Here is a 27,469-nt window from a genome sequence, read left to right on the forward strand (position 1 = left end):
ACAGAAGATACTGGATTTGAACTGCTGGCTCAAGAAATGGTGTCATTGAGAAAACTTGGATTCCTGGACCATGATCTACAGTAACTACAGGAAGGGCTTTTGATAAAAGATGGGCTGCACCTCACAAGACTTGTAAGCCTGTGTTTGGGAAAAAATCTTGGCCAGGTCTTCCTGCAGATTTAAACTAAATCTGGAGAGGAAGATCAATACCCAGAACCACACTCAAAGCATAAGCCTGAAGGTAGTAAACCACACAGCAACACCAGGAAAACCAGCAGGCAAACCTAAGGAGGGCAGTGTAATGAATGCCTATACCCAAATAAAGTGCTCAGACTCAAAATCCAAGTTCAAGTTCTGATTTTATTTAGAATAGAGTGCAAACAGAAAGAAAGCTGAGAATGAGAAAAGCGCGCCTAAAGTCAAACTAAATAGCCCCGTTTCAAACAGCGTCCCACCCACCCCCCCTTCAATCATCACCACCCCACATTCCCAGGTGCTCCTAACGAGCTCTGCTGACCAACGGGCAAAAAGACCTTGACATTAAAAAGATAACCCAAACACATTCCTGCCTGGTACAGAGAGATACAGCTTTCAGTACAAGGTTTATCAGCAGCACCCTCCCAGCCAGGAACGCACGTCAACACTCTGGCATGCGAACCGTTACGATGTACAAACACATTGAAATTATGAACATGACATACCGCCCCCCAAAAAAAAATCAAGCAGAAGGCTTGGCAGGGTAGGCAGTATGAAAACTGGAAACTAAATCAGGAGCAACTACGTACCGAGCAGAAACCCACTCAGGATGGGGAAAGTGCTTCCAGCGGACTAAGTACTGCAGAGTGCCGCGAAGCTTGCAAGAGTTGAGAATCTCCTTGACCTCGAAGTGCTGCTGTCCATCAATCATGACAGGTGCAGGGGGGGAAAGGCGTGGATGCCAACGAGAGGAGTCATGGGCAGGCTTTAGCAAACTGCAATGAAAAACAGGGTGCAAACGCTTCAAATTATGGGGCAGATCCAAACATACAGTGACAGGATTAATAATCTGGAGACTTGATGAATTTGGTAGAAAGATAGACCAGGTCCCCCACCCGAAAAGCCGGCTGCCTGCCCGGTGCTTGTCAGCATGGAGTTTGTAAGAAGCCTGAGCATCAGTCAGAGCACATTTAAGGACCGGCCAAGAATCAGCGAGCCGAGTACCCCAATCACACACAGACACAGCAGGGGCAGGAAGCTGGGGAAATTCAGGGATGGGAACAAAATCCTGCCCCGAGACAACCCAAAAGGGGGTTTGACCAGTGCTTTGGTGCACAGCATTGTTGTAAGCAACCTCTGCGAAAGGGAGCAAATCAACCCAGTTGTCCTGATGGTAATTTATATAAGATCTGAGAAATTGCTCAAGGGTGGCATTAAGGATCTCAGTAGATCCATCCATCTGGGGATGCGAAGAGGTTGACAGTGCCTGCTCAGTGCCAATAAGCTTCAAAAATGCCCGCCAGAACTTTGAGGTAAATTGTGTACCCCTGTCGGTCACCAAATGGGAGGGGCATCCATGTGGGTGGTAGACGTGCACCAGGAAGAGCTTGGCAAGCTGCTGCGCAGAGGGAACGGGCGCACATGGAACAAAGTGGGCTTGCTTGGAAAAATAATCCTTAACCACCCAAATGACAGTTTTCTTCTGACTGGGGGGCAAATCCACAATAAAATCCATAGAAATCTCATCCCAAGGCAGGGAGGGGTCAGCCACAGGTTGAAGGAGTCCCTGGGACTTACCAGACTGTCGTTTCGACATGGCACAGACAGGGCAAGAAGCCACATAATCTTTCACATCCCTCCGCAAGGAAGGCCACCAAAATTGCCGCTGGATCAAATGGAGGGACTTGAGAAACCAAAAATGACCAGCCTGCTTGCTGTCATGGGAATGAGCCAGCACAGCAGCCCTTTGAGATTCAGGGACGTACAAGTGGTCACCCACCCAAGCTAAGTCGTGCTCAAAAGAAACCTTGTCAGAATTTGCAAGGAGCCAAGAATCAGACTAGAAGGCGGAAATGAAATCAGCCCGCAACCAACCAGGCAGCTGTGACTGCCGCCGCCCTGCAGGTCTCTGTGCCGGAAGCGCTTGCAAGGGGGAAAGAGGCTGTCCCCGAGCCCTGCTCCGGGTGACCGCCACCAATCCCAATTGAGGTTCAGTGTGCTGAACCAATGACATCAGAGACTGGCTCCGCGTCTTGTGGCAAACAGGAGAGAGCGTCAGCCAAAAAATTTTTCTTACCCGGGATAAATTTGAGCTGGAAATCAAAGCGACTAAAAAACTGAGCCCAGTGAATTTGTTTTGGGCTGAGGCGCCGGGGCGTGCGGAGTGCCTCCAGGTTGCGGTGATCCGTCCAAATCTCGAAAGGGCAAGTGGCCCCCTCCAAAATGTGGCGCCAGGTTTCCAATGCAGCCTTTACAGCAAAAGCCTCCTTTTCCCAAACATGCCAGCGCCTCTCCGTTTCCGAGAATTTATGGGAGAGATAGGCGCATAGCTTCAAAAGCCCAGCGGAATCCTTTTGCAACAAAATTGCCCCATAGAAAAATCAGATGCATCAACCTGAACCACAAAGGGTCGCTCATGGTCTGGGTGAGACAAAATGGGCTCAGCCGTAAACAGAGATTTCAATTTATCAAATGCAGTCTGACAGGCAGGAGTCCAATTGAGCACGGCCCCTGGATTTCTCACCTTGCGTGTCTCCCCAAGCCCCTTGGTGCGCAACAAATCAGTGAGGGGTAGCACAATTTCCGCGAACCCCTGGACAAAGGACTGGTAAAAATTGGCGAAGCCCAGAAAACTTTGAAGTTGCCGCCGAGTTCGAGGGCATTCCCAGTTGAGAACGGCCTGAACTTTAGCAGGATCCATTTCGATACCTTTATCAGATACCCTGTACCCCAAATAATCCAGCTGTGTCTTATGGAATTCACTCTTGGAAAGCTTTGCATAAAGCTTAGCTTTCCTGAGCTTGGTCAGGACCTGTTTGACAAGTCGTTCGTGTTCCCCTTCTGTCTTGGTATAGATGAGCACATCATCCAAATAAACCAAGACCCCCTTAAACAAATGATCATGTAACACCTCATTGATTAGTTGCATGAAAACACCTGGGGTGCCTGCCAAACCAAAAGGGAGAACTTTATATTGAAACGAGCCCAATGGACAGTTAAAAGCTGTTTTCCACTCATCCCCCTCCCTAATGCGAATGCGATAGTATGCTTCGCGTAGGTCCAGTTTGGAAAAGACTTTACCAGTACAAAAGTGTGCCAACATGTCTTTTACGAGAGGCAGAGGGTATTTGTTGGAAATTGAGACTGAATTTAACCCGCGATAGTCCGTGCAAAGTCTAAGGGTGCCATCTTTCTTTTTGCGGAACAAAACAGGAGCCCTAACCGGTGAGTTAGCCGGTTCGATGAAACCTCTTGCAAGGTTTTTGTCAATGAATTCTCGTAAGGCGGCCAGTTCCTTCTGGGTCATCGCATAGATCTTTGGTTTGGGCAAGGGAATGTCCGGAAGAAGTTCAATGGCACAGTCAGTCTTGCGGTGGGGGGGTAATTGGTCTGCTTCTACTTCCCCGAAGACATCTGCAAAGTCCTGGTATCGGGCAGGCAGACCCTCAACGGGCAGACTGGAAGGCTGGGGATTGACAATTTCAGCCCGCACCACCCCCACAGTGTTGGATTTCCCCGGCACAGGAGCCTGGTAAAACCCATCGTCAAACGTAATGGTACGGGTTTTCCAGTTGATGTATGGGTTGCAGTTAGTCAGCCAGGGGATACCCAGCACCACAAGCGGGTTACCCACCAGTGTCACAATGAATTTCAGGACTTCAATGTGACTACCCATCTGCAGTGTTACATCCCCAGTGAACTGGGTGGCTGCCCCCCCCCCCACCGTGGAACCATCCAACTGTTGAAAAACCAACGGCTGTGAAAGGGGAAAACAAGGGAGCTCCAATGTGGCCACTAGGTTGGGGTGGATCAAACATCTGGAACACCCCGAGTTGATTAAAGCCCAGACTTCAACGGTTCTGGAGCAGGAGCCCAACTTGATCTTTACAGCTAGGATGGGGCAGTCAGCACTCACCATGTTGTCGTCATGCCCATTCTCCACCACCTGTCCAGCGGCGCTGTTTAAGACAGGTGGAAGTCGTTTCCCGCCAGCTACTCGAGGGCAGTAAGAGCATCTCCCTTGATGTAGACATCTTCCTCCTCCTCTGCTGATGCTTTGGCCCCTGTCAGCCGGTGGGGAGGGTTAGGCGCCTTCTGCGGAGCTTTTGATGGGTGGTCTGCAGTTTTGCCCTTCTGGCACTCTGCTGCCCGGTGACCGGTCTTGCCACATTTGATACATTGCCCATGGGCAAAACGCCACTGCTTCTCATCATCCCATGCCGTGGCGGATCCCTGTCTTGGGCCCTTTCCACCTGAGGGAGCTTTGTCACCCTTTCTGGCTTGCATATAGGTATGCTGGGCATGTTCAGCCTTACCGGCAAGACAGATCCAATCATGAAGTGAGTCCGGATGATCTCTGCCCAGCGCCCACTTCAACACTTCTCGATTGAGTCCATCCTTAAATCTGTCCACTAAGGTAGCCTCAGACCATTCAGGTACTTTACCCACCAAAACTTTGAATTCCAGGGCATAGTCAGCAACTAACTTCTGCCCCTGAACGAGCTCCTTGAGAGCCTCCTTAGCCCTAGCCTTAGCAAGGGGATCTTCAAAGTACCGTCTCAGAGCGGCCAAAAACATGTCAAAAGCACCAAGCACTGGGGCTTTCACCTCCGTTAACTGTACATACCAATCAGCAGCTCTGCCTTTAAGCTTCGTGGCCACTGCCATGATTTTTGCCTTCTCAGAAGTGAAGCAATGCTCGTATTGCTCCATATAGTTCGTAGCGTTGGTAAGGAAGGACAACTTTGTAGGATCACCATCAAATTTAATGGGAAAGTCCTTGGCGACCCCCCCCAGCTGGCGCAGCTGCCACCGCTGGATGAACTGGCGTTCCCCCTGATGCAGGTGTGGGACCACGCTGTGGCGAGGATGAATCTCGCGGCCGTCCGCGCCCTCTGGGTACTTGCAGCTGGGGAGGGGAACGATGGGGGGTGGATTGGCACCTGGACTCCCCATTCCTCTCACTGAGGCCCCTACAGCTGACGAGATGGACCTCAGCATGTATTCAATGGACTCGATCTTTGATTCGATGACTCTTATTCTCTCAGGCGTGATTGACTCATCCAACCTCGGTGCCTCAGGCTGTCGGCTTGCTGTCACTGTGGTAGACTCCCTGTCGGGAGTCAGGGGGTACCGAAGCCTCCATGAGGTGTGAGACGTCCCTGGCCTGGGGTCTCCCATTGTATCCCACATCATCTCCGGGGGAGGGGTACCAGTCGTTACGGGCTGTTCTGTTTCCCCCCCTTCTAACGATTCCCCCAACTCCGGGCTGGAGCTGGACTCTCTTGGATAGGGTGCGAGGTGGGATGGGAGCGGGCTCGGGTCCCTGCTTGGGAATGCCGACTCAAGGAGCTGTCTGGTCGCCTCCCCAAACCCCGTGGACTCTTGTCTCGATTCCGCCATCGCTAACTTCTTCTTTCGCAAGAAAATTTCTTGGTAGAGACTAGCGAGGTATTACTTTAAATGATTCTCAGCTTTATGTAATGAATGCCTATACCCAAATACAGTGCTCAGACTCAAAACCCAAGTTCAAGTTCTGATTTTATTTAGAATAGAGTGCAAACAGAAAGAAAGCTGAGAATGAGAAAAGCGCGCCTAAAGTCAAACTAAATAGCCCCGTTTCAAACAGCGTCCCACCCACCCCCCCTTCAATCATCACCACCCCACATTCCCAGGTGCTCCTAACGAGCTCTGCTGACCAACGGGCAAAAAGACCTTGACATTAAAAAGATAACCCAAACACATTCCTGCCTGGTACAGAGAGATACAGCTTTCAGTACAAGGTTTATCAGCAGCACCCTCCCAGCCAGGAATGCACGTCAACACTCTGGCATGCGAACCGTTACAATGTACAAACACATTGAAACGATGAACATGACAGGCAGTACTAAAGGGCTCAGATGCCCACACTTAAGAGTTTGGGGAACAAACAGGGAGAAGTGGGGTAGGGAGGACAAATATAACCCTGATGGTATTATAGAAACCTGGTGGGATGGAACTCAAGATTGTAATACAATAATGGAAGGATATAATTTGTTAAAAAAAACCAGACTCAACAAAAGAGGAATGGGTTGTATTATACATAAAGAATTAAAACACCTGTGTGGAAATTCATGATACCAAGGATAAAAACCCTGCCAAATGCACATGAGTGAATATTAAGAGAAAAAGAAACAATAATGATACTGTTGCAGGCACGTATTACAGGCCACCCAACTAAGTGGAAGATAGATGAAATCTTTGCAAATCAGGTAGCCAGGGAAGGTTCAGGATACACACCACTAAAGTAATGGGGGTTTTCATTAGTCTGAAATCAACTGAGGGTTGAACTCGGCAGCATGTGGGAGATCCAACAAGTTCTTGGTGTGCATTGCAGACAACTTTATTGTCCAATAGGTGGAGGAGGGAATTAGGGAACCCCTTATACTGGGCTTAATACCTACTAACAGGGAAGACATGGTGGAGAAAATGGAAGTTTCAGGAACCTTGGGAAATAGTGATCATGTGCTCCTAGAATTCACCATATTGCAGGGAAGCAGAACTGAAGGTAGTCAGGTTAGTGCTCTAGAAAGCTGATTTCAATAAGCTAAGGGAAAAAGTAGGAAGGATTCCATAGATGGAAGTTCTGGAAGAAAACCAGTTCAGGAGGATTGAGAATTTCCAAAAAATAAGATACTTAATACCAAATAGAAAGAAAAAGTTGAGACAAATGATGCAACCAATGTGGATGCATAAAGGGCAATCTGATGACCTGACAAACAAAAAGGACAAGTTTAATGGAAAGCGGGGCATATGACAAAAGCCCAATCTCAGGAAATGGCCCAAATCTATAAGGATGAGGTCAGGAAGACTAAGGCTCAGAATGACCTGAGTTTTGCAATTAACATAAAAAGGAAAAAAAGAAAAAGGCTTCTTTGAGTATGGGCAGAATAAGAGGACAGTCAGTCCCTTGGTTGGCAAACAAGGTGTGAACTGACAGATCACAGGGAGAAGGTTGAACTGCTTAATTTCTATCTTGCATCTGTCTTTCCACAAAAGGAAAAAGTAGTCTAACCTGCCAGAAGGTGCGCCATGGGGGAACAGAAATCCAAAGTGGAGAGAGTAACGCCTACTATTTTTAATGAATTCAAGTTATTGGAACTTGATGGATTACATCCTAAGGTGCTAAAGAATCAATGGACGTGATTTCAAAACCACTAAATATAATCTTTGAGAACTTGTACAGGGGAGGTGCCAAAATTTAGAGAAAATCTACTGTTGTTCCACTCTTCAAAAAAGGGGGAAAATGTGAAGCAAGGAACGTATAGACCAATAAGCTTGTTTGACATCAATACCTGGGAAAATTCTAGAAAATATCAAGCAGTGGGTTTGCAAATGTTTAGAAAGGAACAAGCTGATTACTAGAAGCCAGCATGGATTTGTTAAAAATAGGTTGTGCCAGACTAAGCTTACTACTTTTTTTTTTGACAAAGAGACTAGATTAGTAGAGCAAACGAATGCTGTGGATGCAGTGTATCTAGACTTCAATAAGGCATGTGATTAAGTTGACCATAGCCACCTTCTTGATAAAATGGAACACTGTAAGATGGATGGTCTCCATCTACCACAGTTCCCAGATTCCACAAGAATCTTGATAACTAACATGTGTCTTTACTGTATCCATGTCTACATGGAGAGAGGTATGCAGTGAAGAACCTCCAGATTCTGTCCTGGGCCCAGTGCTTGTCATCCTTGTGAGGTAGTCCAGACAGGAAGTACACCCAGATGAACTAATTCTACTTTATTGTAAAGTTACATTAGCAGAATCTTGCAAGTCTGAAAGTACATTTCTCCCCCATCACCTTTAAAGCCCAAGAAACTAGGGAAGGTCCCTTCTGAGCCACTAGCCCTGCCCACATTCCTGCTGTGGGCTAAGCTGTCTCTTACCTGACCATTCCCCTGGCTCCAGCTCCCCTCTGTCTTCCAAGGTCATTCCCACATACCACTATAGTGCTCTTCAACATTTTTATAAATGATGTAGGCAAGGGAACAGAAGGGATGGTCAGCAAATTTGCAGACAACCCAAAGCTGGAGGATTTTTAACACCTCAGAAGAAAGGCTCAAGTTCAAAAGGATCTTGATAAACTTGAACACTGGGCCTTTCCCCAAAAAATGCAGTTCAATGTGAAAAATATACTGTAGGTTCTGTAATTAGTTAAGAAAACTTATATGTACAAGTGCAAGATAGGTGTTACATGGCTCAGTGGTAGTACTTGGGAGAAGGATGATCCAGCAATGTGCTGCAGCTGCTGAAAGAAACAATGCAAAAGTTGCATCAACAGAAGCATAATGTTGAGATCCTGGGAAATGATATTTCTGCTCTAAGCTTCACTGGTCAGACTAAAACTGGAAAGTTGTGTCTGGTTTTGGTCACAGTGATAGGATGCTGAGGAACTAAAGAGAAAAGCAACAAAGATGGTGAGGGGCTTGGAGGCTAAATCTTGTGAAGAATAGTTAAAAGAACTGGGTATGTTTAACTGAAAGAGGATAAGACTAAGGGGAGACATGATAGCAGTCTTCCAATATTTAAAGGGCTGTCACAAGAAAAAGGGTGTGGATTTATTATCTGTAGTGCCCAACAAGAAGCAGTGGGTGGAAACTTTACAGAGAGAGATCCAAACTCAAAATAAGGAGTAATTTCCTAACCGTGAGAGCTATTAAAAAGTGGAACAGCCTACTCCTGCAGTTGTGGTTGCTCCATCACTGGAGATTTTCAAGAAAAGATTGGACAGCCATTTATCTAGGACAGTGTTTCTCAACCATGGCAACTTTAAGATGTGTGGACTTCAACTCCCAGAATTCCTCAGCCAGCCAACCACACATCTTAAAGTTGCCAAGGTTCAGAAACACTGATCTAGGATGATCTGAGGATTCCTGTCCTTGGCAGTGGTTTGGACTAGAAGATCTCCAAGATCCCATTAAAGTCTATGATTCTGTGACTTCTAACTAAATTACAACAGGGCAGCGTGGAACTTTTAAAAATGACATCAGGCATTGTTAGTAAGGGGTAGGCACTTTTAAAGAAGTTAAATAAAGGGTTTTTAATCTCTTTCACACCAACTTTAGCTTGTTCCATGGGAAGCTATTATTTGCATTTGGTTGTTTACAGTTTCATCAGTTGCTCAGTGTAAAATTTCCAGCATTGCAAAAACACATTTTGCAGAGTTGAAGTTTCTGTTTATTTCTATAAAAGGCAAGACTTCACAGGCAAATACTATAAATTGTAAAAAGTGGAACTTGTGGTATCCTTTTTTCTCTATGTTGCAATCATGTGTTATTGTTATGTGATTCCTATCTGTAAATAGTGTATGCAGTGTTTAGAGAGTTCTTATTTTTGCTAAACTTAAAACTTAAAAAAAGGAAAAGAATGCAAGTCTCAGGCAAAGATGGGGAAAACTGTTTTTGTGGGGTTTGAGGGAGCCGGTTCAAAAATGTTATATCAGAAACAACAGCAGAAACAACAATAGCAAGTTGTTGCTTTAAGCCTAAATATGGAAAAGTGTGTTTATGCAGGTTCAGAGAATCTTTAACCCAGGTTTTCTGAACATAGACAAAAGAGAGACAGTTTTTGAGAAGTACAAAAGATGTTCTCAGTTGTGACATCAGGCTATAAAATGCCTTCTTCGGGATCAGACTAACACTGATGTTAGTATCAGTGATGACCTACTATTCACCCACAGTTCTGAGTCTCCTGATCTCTTGATCTATCCACCCCAGAAATCAGGTTCTGACAGATGGCTAAACCCACCACTCTAACCGTCCGTCAGAACTTGCCTTGTCTCCCAGCCCTGCCTCACATTAGAAATAATGTATGACTGGTATTTCCTCTTGTGCAAGAACTCCACCATTTCCTGCAGAGCCTGCTTAAGGGGGGGTAAAATGAAAAATAAATAAATAAATAGAAAGATTAGGGTTTCCAACTTTCTAGACGGTACAGCTTAGTATCCTAGCGTGTTATTTTTTTTCCTTAATTTTCTAAATTGCCTTCATTAATTCTAAGAGATTAAACAATTAAAGTAATTTGCTATTTACATACTATATATTCATATTAACTTTTTGAGTCCATTCCACATATTTGAAAAAAGGTGTTCAGTCCTTTTGAAAATCTTCCATATTTTTATCATTTAGTTGGTCCATTAGTTTTGCCATTTGTGCCAAGTTTAGGGATTTAGGTATCCATTCTTCCACAGATGGGATTAATTCTTCTTTCCACTTTGAAGCATAGAGAATTCGGGCTGAAGTAATCAAATACAGTAGAAGTTTTCCATAGTTTTTTTTCCAAATCTTTGTTCATAAAGCCCAATAAATAGAGTTCTGGTAATTTATCAATATTAACTGCCAACATTTTACAAATTATATTATGTATAGATGACCAAATTTTTTTTGCTTTTTTACAGGTCCACCACATATGGTATAAAGTTCCAATTTCTTGTTTACATTTCCAACAAACATTTGATGTATTTCGAAACATTTTCGATAATTTTTCAGGGGTAGTATACCACATGTACATCATTTTATAAAAATTTTCTTTAAAATTATAATTTAATGTAAATTTTAATCCCTTAGTCCACATTCTTTCCCAAACATCGTATTCAATATTGTATCCAAAATTTTTCTCCCATTTATTCATACATTGCTTAATTTGTACATTTAGTATTCTCATTTGTAATAACATTTTATATATTTTAGAGATCATGTGATCATTATTGGCATAGATTTGTTCATCCCACCAAGATAGTTTTTTTTGTAAATTTGTAACTTTTGGCATCTATTTTAAATTGTTCTTTTAATTGAATATATGTAAACCATTGACATGAATATCCTTCATTTTCCAGTTCTTCTCTTTTTTTCATTGTAAATTTGGTCCCTTCAAATTTTATTAAATCCGAATATTTTAGCCACTTATGGTTTCCTATTGTTTCTCACCTTACAAAAGCTTCTTGTGGGGAAATCCATAGTGATATTGTCGATGTTAAAATAGATTTATATTTTCCCCAAATTTTAAGAATAGACGGTCTAATACAATGATTGTTAAATGTTTTATTTACTTTCAATTTGTTATACCATAAGAAGCCGTGCCATCCAAATTTTAAATCATGACCTTCTAAATTTAGTAATTTATAATCTTGTAGGGTGATCCATTCTTTTAACCATAATAGACCACATGCCTCATAATATAGCCTGAAATCGGGAAGACCCAAGCCTCCTCTTTCCTTATCTTCTTGCAGTAATTTAAATTTAATTCTTGGTCTTTTCCCTTGCCAAATAAATTTTAAAAGATCTTTTTGCTATAATTTAAAATTTTTATCAGTTATAAATATTGGAATAGTTCGAAATAAAAATAGCATCTTCGGCAGAATATTCATCTTAATTGCAGAGATTCATCCCATAAGTGAATTTTTTAATTTTTCCCACCTCAATAAATCTTGTTTAATTTCCTTCCATATTTTAACATAATTATTTTGGAATAAATCACTAGTCTTGGCTGAAATTTCTATCCCTAGATATCTAACTTTTTTGACACTATTAAATCCTGATTTAATTTCTAATACATTCTGATTATTTTGTGGCATATTTAAATTTATCATCTTCATTTTTTGATTATTTATTTTAAAACCAGCTAATTCTCCATATTCTTGTAGTGTCTTTAATAAGTAATCAATTGATATTAATGGGTTTTGTAAAGTAATAACTAAATCATCCGCAAAGGCTCTTAATTTATATGTTTCAAAAATACTAAATGATTTCACCAAATACTGAAACTGATATTTTTATTATGTCCCAAAGGCTCAAATGAATGTATTCCATAGGATGTTTCCAAAAGAAGGATCAGTGTTACATCAGGTATTCATAAAAAAAATCAGTCCAGTATCTGCTTCTCTTTCAAACATGTCCTTAGGTGATCTATCGTGAAAAGGAGGAATAATAAGGCTGTGTAAAACTTCAGATTCAGTCCTGAAAAGCTTCAGAGCACCTGCCTGCCACACCTTAAATTATTTTTCCAGAATGTCACACCCACGTTTAACTCAGCTTTTACTGGGAAAAACATTTAAATGACTAAAAAAAGTCTTATTTTCATGTGTTGCATAGCTTGAGTGTTGGAATAAGTCTGCTCAAAACTTATCAACGTTCATTCTTTTTCTAAATGTAAATATGGTAATAAATTTTTCTTTAAACTGAATGTATTTTAAAAAATGAAGTTTCCATTATTGTTTTTCTGCAGCAAAATACTGTATACTACCTAGTCCTAAAACTGTTACTAAATAGTGATATTTATATGGGCACAAATCTAAATAGTGCTTATAACAAAGTAGGACTGCAGAAGACACCATTATTCTCCAGTGAGATCCATCAAGTCTACAAAATGAAAATGTACTTACTTGAGAGTAAATGCCATTCAACTCAAAGCACTTTTCTCAAAATAAATGAATATCATATTTATGTTGTTTCCAATATTTATATCCTGTCCAAACTCTAATGGACTCTGGATGGGTAACAAGATGAATCATACAATACAAAAATGAAAGAAAAAAATAAAACGTAACAAGGCACCAAGAACAAGTAAAGGCCAAAAACATGCTGGAACAAAATGTTTTAATTTGTTTGTAAAATGTGAGCAAGGTTTGGGCCATTTATACTTCCAGGGGAAGAGTGTTCCAAAAAGTGGAGGCCGCTACTGAGAAGGCCTGTAGCCTGTTCGTCACCCCATGAACCTCACAAGGAGAAACCCTCAAGAGGCCATCTCTAGGAACTGGACTGGACAGGCAGATTCTCTCCTGGCAAGGCATTGCTTGATACATCCTGGTGCAATGTTATAAAAGGGCTTTAAAAATTATAAGTAGCACTGAATTGGGTGTAGAAGCATACCAGTAACAAATGGCAACTTAAGAATCGGGGTACTCTTGCCAGTAATCTAGCTGCCGCATTCTGCACCAGCTGTAACTTCCAAAATATCACCAAATACAGTCCCCTGTAGAGGAGATTGCAGCATTCCAACTGATTCGGGATCAAAACATGAGTTACTATTGCTGGGCATTCTGGTCCAAGAAGGCCCCACATCCCAACTGTTACTTTAACAGGAGCTGAGCGTCCAGGACATTCATCGGGATCTTTTTGCTGTGCTAATTCCTTCTGGCTATCTCAACCTTTGCTCAAATTGAAAGTATAACAAACTGAATTCTATTTGTTACTTATCTGTTTTTAATAAACATGGTATATTTTTTTTGTTTCAATCATGAATACATATCTATTTCCATTGCTTTTAGAAAACTGTACTTTTTCATGTATTCTATCTTTCTACTCTTGTTTCTAGAATTATAGCAGAAGGTGAACAAACAGCCATATGTATTTTGGACTTTGCCCTTGAATTTTACCCCTAAGAAAAACAGCAGCTGGCTAAACTGTTGTTGTGGGGAAAATAGGAGGAAGGAGTATTAGGTACGTTTGCTGCCTTGAGTTATTTATAAAAATAATAGGCGGGATAGTAAATACATACATACATACATACATACATACATACTATAAACTATACTAGGCAATTCTGTGCTTTTACATTTTGCGCAAAGTTTCGTAATTTTTGTTTTCAAAGAAAGATAATAAAACTAGAGTTTACATTTTAGTAAGACCAAATACAGATGATAGGGATTTACAAATGGTCTCTCCCATTTCTAATACTCAAAAGTTACTTTCCTATTTCATACTTAACACTCTTGATCTTGATGTTATGTTCGTTTATAAGAGGAAATCTAATCCAAAATGCTACTACAAAGCCTGATAGCTGACATGTTACTCATTTATTGTTTTGAGAATTTTTTAACAGGGTAAACAATTAATCAAGTAAACAATGAAATAAATCCTTCATACATTTCACAGGCATTCCTGCACATAAAACTTGAGTAGACTTCTTGTAACAAAGGAAAAACATAATTGCAACATAACAGGGCTGAAAGGACAAATGGGACACAATAAGCCTTGTTTAAAATATCTTACTCCTCATTCTAATGTAGCTTTTTAATTTCATGACAATTTTGACATTTGAATTAGAGTTGTTTCCAACACTGTTAGCACAAAACATAACTTCCGTCCTTCCTACAGATTTTCCTTCAGCCCTGTGGTGATATCTGATATTATCGTGTTGCCTAAGCCAATAATCAATCACTTCAGTACCACTATTTTAGCATCCCTCACAGCAAGCTGTTGAAAGACTACTGTGAAATAGTTTGCAGCACTTCCTTGACCTCTTTACATGCTGGAGTTCACAAATATCTCCATTTAACAGCTTTAATGTTTTGTTTAATACAAGGAATGCACATTTGCAGTGCTACAGATATTCTAGGAAATATCCAAAATTTTCTTTAAAATCCAAAATTTTCACAGTTGACATAGAAGTCCCAGCATTCTTCTCCTGCACGGCATGGCAGAAATTCTTCATCTGTTATTAACATTATTTTGTTGAACTGCAGAAAGCTGGATGTTTTTGAGGAATTAGCTTGACAGGAAGAGTCTGTTAAAAACATGAAACACACTAAATTAATCTGTCAAGCCTTAAATAAAAATGCACGTAAGAAATCTCTTTCCTGTAGTGAGCAAGATGAGACAAATTTGTAAAGTCACTTCTACAGTCTCTATAGATTCCATAAGTTGCAACAACACCTCTATTAACCCTGTTCGTTTGTCCCTATTAGGCTAACAAAGTCCATCATACTCAAGGTGAAGGGATTAAGTTATACTTTATGTATTGAGATATGGTCATTTTATTGAAATACATGCAAATGTTTTATGAAGCCTCATTTAAAATCTTAGTAAATATTGAGTAGTTCTGTAATATAGATTAGTCTGTGTCATAGTGCTAATTCAAAATACTTAATGAACAGATACACACATTTTTATTCAAATCCCATTTTGCATTAGTGGCTCCTTACAGACAGACCTTTTAATTATGACGCTTGTTCAGTATGCTTACCCATATTAACTAACCCATGGTTTATTCAACTCAATTTCTGGGTTATCATGACACACTGAACTATAAAATAATCACACAAGATAGTAAAATGCGATTTGACTAGTATGTGGTTCAATGTATCATGTTAACACAACCAATATCTAATGTGCAATCCTCATTATGGTAATGTCACCGTAAGGATTGCCTATTCTAATGTACATCAGACTCATAAGCAGGGTTTCAAAGATATCTGATTTATTGAAGAATAGTATACAGGATCGCAAAGAAAGCTGAGAATGATGAAAGCATGCCAAATTCAAACCAAAACCCCTCGGTGCAAACGAAATCCCTCCCCCCATAGAATCTTCTCAAGTTCACAATCCCAGGTGGTCCTAACAGTTTCTGATGGTCTGCGGGAAAAGGCCTTGAACAGATAACATAACCCAAACACATTCCATTGTCCTGATTTCACATACAGAGCTTGGTACAAGGTCTCACAGCAGCTCCCTCCCAAACAGAAGCGTGCGTCAGCGCCATGGCATGTGAAACGTTACGATGTATAAACTACATTGAAACAGTGAACATGACAGTCACAGAGCATCCAGACAACGTGCTTTGTTAAGAAGCCCATATTTTATCTGCATTTTATTTTATTTTATTTATTTAACAAATTTATGTACAATAGCTGCCTGTCTACCTCAACTAAATCTATGCAGTGAACAGAAATAAACGTAACCAAACTATAAAAATCCATTTCAAAAGAAACTGGGTTGAGGTCCATAAACATTGCATTATTAATGTATCAAACAAAGCCATGCTCATGCCAGAACCCTGTCAACATCCCAGCCCCAGGTCCTGGGGGAAGAGCTAGGTTTTCACAGCCTTCCAAAGACTAATAGGGTCAGGGTGGTCCATAACTCAGCAGGAAGCTGTTCCACAAGACAATTGCCGTGACAGAGAAGGCATGCTTCCTGGGGCCCACACGGTGACATGGAGCATGCCCGCTCTGCCAGATCTAGTGGGACAGGCAGAAACCATCTGGGATAGGCAGTCCCACAAGTAACCTGGCCCCATGCCACATAGGGCTTTAAAGGTGACAACCAGCACCTTGAATTGCACCTGGAAGCCCACTGAGAGCCAGTGCAACTCATGTAGCAATGATGTTACATGGGTGTATGATAGTACATCCAATACTGCATGTGCTGCTGCATTTTGGACCAGATGAAGTTTCCAAATGCTCTTCAAGGGCAGCCTCATGTAAAGCGTGTTGCAACATTTGAATTGGGAGGTGACTAAGGAAACAGTCCTTTCCCATGAAAATATGTGCCATTTATTTATTTAATTTGTTTAATTAATTCAAAAATACTTTAAAATAAGCAAAATCCAAATTCAGCCAAACCCTTCATCCATTTTAAATTTTCATACAGGTAGTTTTTGCTTAACAGCCGTTCATTTAACAACAGTTCTAAGTTATGACAGCCTTGGAAAAAGTGCTTTACAACCTGTACTCGCACTTACAACTATTGCAAACTATCGCACCACCCCCAGTCACGTGATTGCAATTTGGGCACTTGGCAGCCAGCTCACATTTATGACCAGCAGCAGCTTCCTGTGGTCACATGATCATGATTTGCGACCATTTTTGCCAGTTTCTGGCAAAAAACATCCATTGGGGAAGCTGGATTCACTTAACAACTGTGGTGATTTGCTTAACGACCCATGTTTCTCTTAACAACCATGGTAAAATCGTAAAATCAGGTCATGTGGTGACTCACTTAACAACCGCACCACTTAACAACCAACTTCTCAGTCTCTACTGTGGTCATTAAATGAGCACTACCTGTAGTCCAAACTCTTAGCAAGCCTTTTGCTGTAGATTATTTTTAAATCCTTGTACTTATTTCTTTCCATTTCCCTTTATTCATACCCTCAGTCATAGGAACACTCACCAGGAGGTCTAATTGCCCTGCTGCTCTGAAGATCTCTGTGGCTTTTAAATAAACATAATACAATATATTTTAGAAAATGGAGTTAGGTCAGACCCAGTGTCCATTACAGGTTCCACTGAGGCTGCAAGCATGACCTTTCTTCCTTGGCTTCTGGTGCTCTTACTTGTGAGTTGCTTGCAGGGTTTCTGCAGGCTTCCTCACAGGGTGCTGCCTTCTGAAGCACACATGGGCAACCTCTTCGCCTTCTCCTTATCCGGAGAAGCTCTAATGCTCCGCGCTTGCTGCTCGGTTGTGGTTCTCCACCTCAGTGTCATCCCTGCTTTCTGAGGATGCATCAGTCAGCCATTATCTCCTCCTGGAAGCCAAGGCTCCAAAGTTCTGATGATGAGAGCAACATCTCCCCATGCCCATCATCACCATGTTACTGCCTGCCCCCCTCCAAAAAAACCATCATCAAAAACTCTTGCCTTCCCTCCCCCAGGTCCAAGGGCACCATCACAACCACCTCACCAAGTCTTTTTTTCTCTTAGTAGTAGTAACACATTAAGGCAAAAAGTTCCAAAACAGATTCCCGTAGGAGGTTTTTGGGGAGAGGACATTTCATGTCAGCCATGATATTCATTGTCCTTTCCCTTCTCATATTTGTCTCTATGTTCCCCTCTCTGAAACCCTGAGAGACTAGTTCTCTGCTGCATCTGTACATACAGAATCACAGATCTGGAAAGGGCTATTAGGGCACTGCTCAATCCAATGCCTTCCTCAATCCAGGAACTGAATGTAAATAATTCTCTGGTGAGATGGCTGTCCAACCTGTGACAAAGAGGAGGTAATCACCTCCCTCAGCAATTGTTTCTACTGTTGAATTTTATTTCTGATAAGGATTTTTTTCCATTCACTCAGAATACGAGGGATATTTTCCTGTGTATGTAGGCAATCTGTGTGCAATTTATAAAAAGTTATCTAAGTTCAACATAACAATTACTCTGAAGAGGGGAAATGAGCACATGAAGTAATCATAAGACATAAAGCACAAAATGTTTGAACAACTGCTTCCTACAGATAATTTCCTTTACATGCTGATCTGTCTTAACAGATGGGTAACAATCACAAGAATATGATAGGACAGGTCCTTTCATTATAAAAAACACAGGGATTTTGATCTTATGATAGCATTCAGTAAAGGGAAATAGTGAATTAGAAGAAATGTGTTGTTCTTAAAGAAACTGATTTTTAAAAAGTGCATGTGAACATATACTGCATACCTCCTGTTGAGCTGAGAGGGAGAGAGAAAAGAGGCAGGAAGATATATTTGGAACCACTTAAGAAGATAATCTCTGGTTCTTTCAAATTTCTTCAAAATTAATACAGTATCTGGAAATCTGACATGTGCAGTTACTCTTTTCAGGTTAAGTTTGCGTGGATGTGAGCCCCCAAAAAGAACATGGGAACCTACCCACAGTGAAGCCTTTTATAGGAGCTGGAAAATCCTATAAAAAGTAGCTGGATTTCCTAATTTAAAATGCATGCCCCAAAGAAGACTCTTAATGAAACACATTGCTATTCAGATGCATTTCCCATTTTAAGATCTAAATTCTGATCAACAAATGCGCACCCCTATATTTATTATTTAAACAGCAATAAGCTTTAGTTTGAAGGATTATTGCTGGGAAGAATGAATATTCTCTAAAAGAATGCAATTTGCTACTTTATATAAGGATACTTACTGTACTTTTTTAGCTTTGCTTTCTAGTTTTATTTATATGATATGCATGTACATTTATATAATATATGCCTCATGTACAATTTAATTATATAACACAGCTAATAAAGTGAAAGGAAAATAGAGAAAAATCTGTGTCTAATTGTTTAGACTAGATTGAAAACATTTAAATGCAACAACTGCTTAGAAGCAAAGGCCCGCTGTGCTAAATAGAGGATGGATGCTTTGCAGAAAAGAAAAATAACAGTACAAATAAAGGGAAATGGCAAATTAAATTTATTGCTTTGATGCCAACAGTTTATTAAAGTTCTACACTACTAAAATAAAAAAATTATTGAACAGAAGTTGTGTTATGTTTCAGACATTAAAAAAACATAGTTTGTTTGGGAATGTATATACTCTACCATCTCTGCTTTGGTCCTCATCTATGCACATTATAATAGAAATCTGGTATATTTTTCAAACATAGATCATAAGCATGAAGGAACAGAGACTATCTAGAAGAGCAATTATGCAGCTGGGCCATGTTGGGCTTTGGGGTTTAGTGACCATGGCCTAGACAACAGATTTTCTGACTTTTTGCTGGCAACTGTGGCTAGTATCTTCAGACCACCTTGCCTCTGAAGATGCTAGCCACAGTTGCTGGCAAAACATCAGGAAATGTCTAGACCACAGTCACTAAACCCTGAAACCCAACACTATCCAACAGATAACAGCCGTGAAAGCCTACACCAGTAAATTATGCAGCTGTTTGCTGTTTAATTAATAAAACATATTCTGCACACATCTGAAAAGACAGCAGTTCCAAGATTGTTTGTTCTCTACAGGTATGATGTAGAAAAAGATGCTTTTATTTTTTCAAGCAGTTAACCATCCAGAAAAGGCCAGATACTCTTATCACACAGCTAAGTTTATTCCTCCAGGAAAATTTTTGTCAAGGCTTTTTGAATGTTTAAGTGTACAGCGTTGATAGGGTCACCTCCATCCACATACCTCAAATAATTATAAAATGTTGGTGAAACAGGATTTACTTTGTGGACTCCATGCTGGTTTTCCTTCAGGAAGACTTGTTTCCCTATGTGTCTGGGGAGTTCTGTTTCTTTTATTAATGCTTCTACCAATTTGCCTTGCTCAGACATCAAGCTAGCTGGCCTATAATTTCTCAGATCTGCCCTGAGTCCCTTTTTAAAAATTGGTGTCACACTAGCTACCTTCCAGTTCTTTGGCACTGAGTCTTATTTGAGTGATATATTAGATATTTTTCCTAGGTCAGAAATTTTGCATTCGAATTTTTAGAAAAAAAATTCCCTTTTTGAGAACATCAGTACAGACTGAAGTAACTTCCTATACCTTCTGTAGTAAAGGCAGATGCAAATAATTCATTCAGTTATTTTTTCTGCAGCCTTCATATCCCCTTCATTGCTTTGTTGTCTCATTTTCCTGGCTGGTTTTGTTTTAAAAATATTTAAAATTCTTATTATCTTGCCTTATGTTTCTTGCCACACTCTTTTTTTTCTTTTCTTTTGCAATCCTTATTATCAATCTATACTTTTCTGCCAGAGTTTGTGTCCTTTTTGTTCTCCTTATTAGGACAGGATTTCTATTTTTCTGAAGGAATCCTTATCCAGCTTCCTGGATAACATTTGAGTTTTCTTGCTACTTTCCCATATGCTGCTCCTTTTAAATATCTTGCCTCATGAAATCTCTTACCTACTGTGGATTTTGGACATCAGATGAAATCTCCCAACATGTTTTTTTATCTATCTATATCTATCTATCTATCTATCTATCTATCTATCTATCTATCTATCTATCTATCTATCTATCTATCTAAATGGAAACCAAGTGATGATACTGTCAGGTATATTCAAAGCTCAGTGAAAAATCAGTTTATCAATGACATCTTGTCAAACTGGAAGTGGGCTTCAAGCGAAATGCTGCAGTGTTAGGGCCAATATTTTTCTATTATCTTTAGACATGTGTTAAATAAAAAAGGAATCCAACTTTGTGTCATCCACAAATATAATAAGCAGATGACACAAATATCACAGCAAAGTGTCATGCGCTGCCTGCCTCTGAATAACACTCAGACACTGGTTCGTGGATCAGGCTCTGATTTATTTGCAGGGCAGGTACAGCGTTGGTAGAAAAAAGCTGAGAGTGACAGGAGCGCGCCGGTGCGGGGTTTAAATACCCCGCGCCGGTCAGCGCCCCCTCGCTCGCGGTCACGTCACCCCCCTTTGTCCAATACGTTGCCCTGCCGGTGGGTGAGGGTTTCCGGGATCGCCCATCATCAGGTTTTCCATTCCTCTGCTGATTGCTTTCAGCTGGGCGATCCCCGTTGTATTGGCGCTGATGGCTTGGGTGTGCTCCGTGATCCGTTTAGTTATTGTTTGTTGGCCGTTAGTCATTGTGGGTTGATGGCTACTTATCTTGTACCCCTTCACCTATTTCCTTGCCATTGTCATGTGTGCCATTGCGCTGATGACTTTAGCTCAACGGCACTCATGACACAAAGTGACTTAAGAAGGAACAGTATTGCTGTTATTTTATACTAGGCAACTTGTCTGGAAGTATGAATAGACTACAAAATGATTTTGATAGAAAATGGGACAAAATTCCACAAAGATAAATGCAACATGTAGGCCAAAACACTGTCCATCAAATGAACAAATCCAGGATGGGATATAGCTGGCATTGCAGTACTATACAGGTAGTCTTCAACTTACGACAGCAATTGGGACAGGAATTTCTGTTGTTCAGCGATGCGGTCGTAAAGCATGACCACATCACTTAGTGACCGCAATCCCTGCACTCCCGGTTGTGGTAGTTAACTGAATCCCATGGTCATTAGGCAAGGCAACTTCCTGCCAGCTTCCCACAACCAAAGTCAGTGGGGAAGTTGGCAATAAGTTGCAAGTCCCAGGCTCACAGGCAGGTAAGTGGCTGCTGCTGGGTGGGGGAGGGAGCAAAAGGATATGCAGGAGGGTCAGGGACAGTGTGCAAGGTTGTGAGGGAGAGCACAAGAGGTGCGGTGCCAGTCAGGTTGGATGTGCAAGGTTGAGGCGTGGGTCAGGGAGGACACGCAAGAGGTGTGGTGCAGGTCAGGGAGGATGCGCAGGGGTGCGTGAGAAGCATGGCACGGGTCAGGGAAGGTACCGAGAGACGCTGGTTGAGTCGAGGGTGCAAGGGGGTGTGTGAGAGATGCGGCAAAGGTCAGGGAGAACGTGTGAGTGGCTGGTGTGGTGCAAGCATAGAGGGGCTGTAGGAGGGTGTGCGAGTGGAGAAGACTTACCCCAGCATCTTGCGACCTTCCCTGCTGGCTTCCTTATTGACTTTCTGGGGAAGCTGGCAGAGATGTTTGCAAATAACGATCATGTGATTGCATCAGTAGTGAAACCAGAAGCAGGACACCAGGAGATTGTGAGTTCTAGTCCTGCCTTAGGCACAAAGCCTCTTTCTCTCAGACCTAGGAAGGAGGCAATGGCAAACCACTTGTGAAAAATGTTGCCAAGAAAACTGCAGGGACTTGTCCAGGCAGTCTCTGAGAATTGGACATGATTGAACAGGGGAAAAAAAAAGTATAATACGTAGTTCTTGGTGCTGCATTTTTAAAAGAATTGCAGTCGAACTAGAATAGGCGAGGAAAAGTAAAGTAAGGATGGATTACAGAAAACATATAAAGACCAAAGGAATTTCTTATATTTAGTTTGGAAAACAGAAAATACTCCATTCTTATCTGATGATGCATTTCTTGTAATGATAGCTAGATAGGATTTTGTAAGGCAGGAAACCAAAGTAGAATTCACTTAACAATGCGAAGATACTAAATGGGATAACAATAAGCAGAGAACTCTTTAACAACCCAGTTGAATGTTTCCTGCCTCATTCCCTTAATTTTATGGGACATCCAACTATCATCTCCTGTTTGTAATACTCCTTTGTTTCCCAATGCTTCTGTATTTTTTATTGTCATAAAGAATAAATTAAGAAGAAACAGTATTGGTGTTATTTTATTCTAGGCAACTTCTCTGGAAGCATCCTTTGATATAAATACAAATTGTGCTAAGAGCTGGCTGGAGAATTCTGGGAATTGAAGTTCACACATCTTAAAGTTGCCAAGTTTGAAAAATACTGGTCCACTTCTGGAATGAAGTGGCTTTGTGGGAACTACTACTATGTCCTGTAGAATTTCTTCCTGGATGTAAAGGCCAATCAAAGAATATTTACATGAGGTACAAACCCTTTATTCCAATCCAACTGCCAGTCCAGATAACTTGTTTTGAATAATTTTTCAGCTGTCTTGGCTGGTCAGTTTATTCTGACTTCCTTTCCATCCATTACTATATTTTCCTTGGTCTGAAGCACCAACCCTTTGTTCCAGATTGATTGGAAAGGATCTACTTGGGTTGCTTCACAGTTACAATAACACAGTTATCTACACAGTCGCTTCACCTGGAGCACGCTTTGGCTTATTTGCCTAATTCAATTTGCTGTCAAAAAATTGGATTTTCCCTCCTGGCTGCATTTATAACTATTTGTTTGGACTGAAGCCAGTTTAGTGGCCTGCTAGAACCACTGAAATGGAGCAGAGCCTATAACACAGCTAAGAAGCTGGCAGAGAAAAAGAAAATTATCTTAGATAGCTTCAATGAGTATGTCAGAGAAACACAGGTTATGGATCTTACACACTCAGCCCTCCCAAGCCTAAAGAATCACACGCTTAGACAGATTAGGTTAAGATAAGTAAAATAATTCTTACTGACTTTATTGTTGCTTCTGTTACATCCATCTTGGTGGAAAAGATTAAAATCCTTTGTTCTTTTTTTCTAAATACTTAGTTTGCCCTAAACTCTCAGCCCTACAGCTGCCAAGAGCTGCATGGAAGAAAGGGGCAGAATCCTTCAAGGCCTGAGCACATGGCCTTGATGAATGGGGAGCAGAGCAGCATGCTTGCTTCTCCCTGGGTATAAGAAGAAGGAAGAGAGAAAGAGGAAGTAGGAGTGGCAACAAACAGCTTCCTCAGAGTTGCATTGTAGGACAACTCAATTTACAGGCTAATTCACATGCTAATGAGGCATGCTGGATTTGCCAGGACTTCCAACATGGACAACTGTGCTTCTGTATGCTTTTGTTTCATAGTTCTGATACTATCAGTTTTACTTAGGCGAAGTTGCTAGGAAAGCTACTTATAGCTTATACTTATATAAGGTACTTACAGAATGAGGAAAAATCAACCCAGGGAGCTTTTTGAAGGCATTGTGAAATGCACTAGAAGGGATTAAGATTCTGTTTGTTGCAAAGATCAGTTTAGGAAATTAGGGAGCCAGCAAAGTGCCAAAGTAAGGCAGGACTGCCCTGATCCTTCCTTTCTCTAAAGGACTGGTAGACAAAAAAGAACAATTTATTTCATTTTCTCTTTTTGTATCTTAAAACAAGCACACAGGATCAAAGAAACAATAGCTAAAACATGTGCAGGTTTGGAGACTGACTACATGACAGCAACCACCAGAGCCTGCAACAGAGTGCTCTTGGTCACCAAAAATACCCAGCCCTTATTTCTCCTGTAGTTAAAAATTACCATCACTGGTTGCCTTGCCTCACATATAAAAGGGATTCCAGTGTAGATCCTGACACATCTTGGTTTCTAATGTTATTTCACTGTGACCAGATCTCCTATCTCTGTGTTGGTTACATGCCCCATTCTAGCAAGTCACAAAACTGAGTGTTAATTCTGATCCTTTGTTCATAATGAATACAGGAAATAAGAGACAGCTTTGCCCTTGTTCATGAGTAGAGTAGGCAAAAGGATGTCCACACTAAGAGAAAGGGTACTAGACAAATAGAGATCACTTTTCTACCTCAATTGTTTCTTTTGGGCTCGATGGACCAACAAGGCAAAAGAAAATATGGAATTTTGTTCTTGTATATGATAACAGCAACAAGACTTTTGGACGCACAAAGATGGAAAGATGCACAAATTTGCACAATGGAGGACTGGATGGTGAAACTGAGTTGGTGCAGATGGCAAAACTGACAGCATTGATAAGAAAAAATACTGTGACTAGATTTGTTTCTACTTTGAAACTGCTTTTGGACTACTTGCTTGTAACTGAAAAAAATGATGTTTTGATTCTGGGTTTTGACAATTAAATTGTTATTTTTCTATAGAAATAATGTTAAGTAAGGTTTTAATTAAGAGTAAAAGATTAAGTCATTACAATAAGCATTTATATCTGTGTTGCTGAAGGACAGGAGTCACTTTCTCCTTATTTTTTCTTGCTATTCTTGCACTTTTTAGTTTTTTTTCTTTTAGTTCTTTATTCAAGCTTTTCTGTACTTTGTATTTTAACTGTTTTCTGAAATTTTAACAAAGTTCTTGTAAAAAAAAAAAGAGATAATTTTTCTATCTATAGGCATACAAAATCAAAACAGGCAATTGAGGAACAGCAGAGATTAGAGATCCACATCTAAGTAACTCCTCATAAACCCCCAGTGATGAATCAGAGATAGATGCAAACAGCTCGCATTTTATTTCAGTGTGGCCAAAGACAGGTCTATAGCTGGAAAAGCGAGTAGAAGGGTAGGGCGTATGGATGTTAGTGGCCTGGCTTCGCTACTGCTGTGCTGGTGTGAATCAGCAGAAGCAGAGAACAACAAGGGGAGAAGCAGCTCAGTTATGGCCTTGGAGTACAGCTGTGCTGTCACAAGGACTTGTGAGCATGAACAATCCTGCTAGCCAGGACTGTTGTGGGGCAGATGTAGGCAGCCTTCCCATTAGTCAAGCCTTGTATATAGTGTAGGTGTTGGGGACTAAAAGCCCTAGAGGGGAAAACCCACTACCTCAGTTGCTGGGCGACATGCTGTGGTCTACCTGTGAAAGAGAGTGAGAGAGAGGAGAGAAACAGAGATGCATTGCTATGTTTCAGCAACTATTGCAGAACGTGCTGTTGGAGAGACTGTGTTAGGGGTTTTACTGGAGAGAAACAGCCTAGTAGGTGTGTGGAAGACTTTGTGCAGTTGCAATTTCCTGGCCCCAGGAGGGAGAAGAGGGTGAAGAAGTTGCAAGGAGGCTTCCCCTGGTAGAAGAGAAGCAAAACCCAGACAGAAGGACGGATTACACCAAAAACCCAAGGCCGACTGGCTGCAGATGGATGCCTGGAGTATTTGGGGAAGCCCCAGACCAGGAAGGGCTTGGCAGAATACCCAGAGGGAAGTACATAATGCAACTACTATGCACAGGATCAGCGGATGAGATCCAAGAAGGCGAGATGCACGCAGCACACTCTACAGTAGTACAGCCAATTCCTTTCCTCTCTCTCTCTTAGTGAGAAACTGTAGGGGCAGGGAGGAGGAGAAAGTGGGGAAGTTGGTAGCTTAACAATGGAGCCAGTGGTTATTAGTGAATAGCCCTGAGAAAGAGGCTTGGAGAAAGTGATACTTTGTACATATAAGTTCCTACTTGCTATAATAGTTGTATATAGTAAAAAGAATCATAAAAGCCCCCACTGTCTCAGTCGTTGTGTTCCAATTGTCCTCCATAACAGTAAAAGCACAACCAGCTGCCAAAGAACCCATGGTCAAACTGTGATGACAGGAAAGCATCAGAGGAAGAAACAGTACAAATAAATAAAGGGGGTGGCTATGTGTAACAAAGGGAAAGGATCAGTACTTGTCTGGCAGCTATCTGACCAACTCAATAGACATGATTTCAGTTTCTAGTACAATTCAAACAAATAGGGGCACTGAAAAAACAGAAAACCTGTCTGTTCAGGATGAACCTCCACTGATGCAAAACTGGAGTTCCTATTATTTTAAATGGATTAAGATGGGAGGGAAGCAGTATATAAGAGAACAAATACATAAAAAGGCAGGTGCAGAAGATTGGGAAGGGGTAAGTTAGGGTGAGGAGAGCAGCACATCCAGCACAACCAGGGTATTCAGTTGGATTGCTAAAGTAACTAACTGACAGTTATGGAAGCTCCAATCTTGTAACAGGTATGAGAAATAAATAGTGTTCCAGTTGTAGGACTACAGCTTCATCATTCTGGCCATCTTGGCTGGGCCTGATGCAAGTTGGATTCCAATAGTATCTGGAAGGTCAGAAGTTCCCAGCCCAACTCTCAGTTTTCTAAACTATAACATTTGGAAGTAAGACACCTGTCTGTGGCTTTGCATCTACACCCCAAAAGTCTTGTACAAAGCTCCAATAAATAATGCTTTTAAATCCACAATTTGTGATTAAAGATTGAAAATAGTGTATGGGAGAAGTCAGAGAACTTAACTTCCCCTTCCTTTTTTTTTTTAGTATTTTTATCATACTGGAAATATTACTTCAGCTAATACATACCAAGCAGATTTTTTTGTTGCAATAGTAATTCTGGTTCTTTAGGAACCTGAAGTTCAGCAATAATTGTTGATAATGGTGTTCCACAGTATGTGACCTGAAAACAGCAGACAATGTATTAGTTAACTGAGCTAAAAAAAAGCCCCTTGAAAGAAGTGCTTCACAATGAGCAGGAGTGTGGATGAAGTGTCTCTCTTTGAATCCTTAAAACAGCTGGATCTTTTGCAACACTCATGTAACTGCCTCAGAAGCTGCACCCAGCTAAGAACATGTTCTAA

The 27,469-nt window shown here is 41.1% G+C and overlaps 1 protein-coding gene and 1 long non-coding RNA gene across 2 annotated transcripts in view; both read right to left on the reverse strand.

The window, feature by feature from the left end:
• Positions 1 to 13,411: 13,411 nt before the first annotated feature.
• Positions 13,412 to 14,026, reverse strand: LOC134492584 (uncharacterized). Its single transcript, XR_010067473.1, has 2 exons — positions 13,746 to 14,026; positions 13,412 to 13,629 (listed from the first exon to the last, which is right to left on the reverse strand). It is a non-coding gene; the product is annotated as an uncharacterized LOC134492584 (long non-coding RNA).
• Positions 14,027 to 14,086: 60 nt separating this feature from the next.
• ANKRD31 (ankyrin repeat domain 31) overlaps positions 14,087 to 27,469 on the reverse strand; it is an 84,516-nt gene continuing 71,133 nt past the window's right edge. The window contains exons 21-22 of the mRNA XM_063293149.1: positions 27,195 to 27,288; positions 14,087 to 14,737 (exon numbers count right to left, since the gene is read on the reverse strand). Of these exons, the coding sequence (XP_063149219.1) occupies positions 14,589 to 14,737; positions 27,195 to 27,288 (243 nt within the window). The 3' untranslated portion in view covers positions 14,087 to 14,588. The remainder of the gene's footprint in view (positions 14,738 to 27,194; positions 27,289 to 27,469) is intronic.

Source organism: Candoia aspera, chromosome 2 (assembly GCF_035149785.1).
Source record: "Candoia aspera isolate rCanAsp1 chromosome 2, rCanAsp1.hap2, whole genome shotgun sequence".
Classification (NCBI taxonomy): domain Eukaryota; kingdom Metazoa; phylum Chordata; class Lepidosauria; order Squamata; family Boidae; genus Candoia; species Candoia aspera.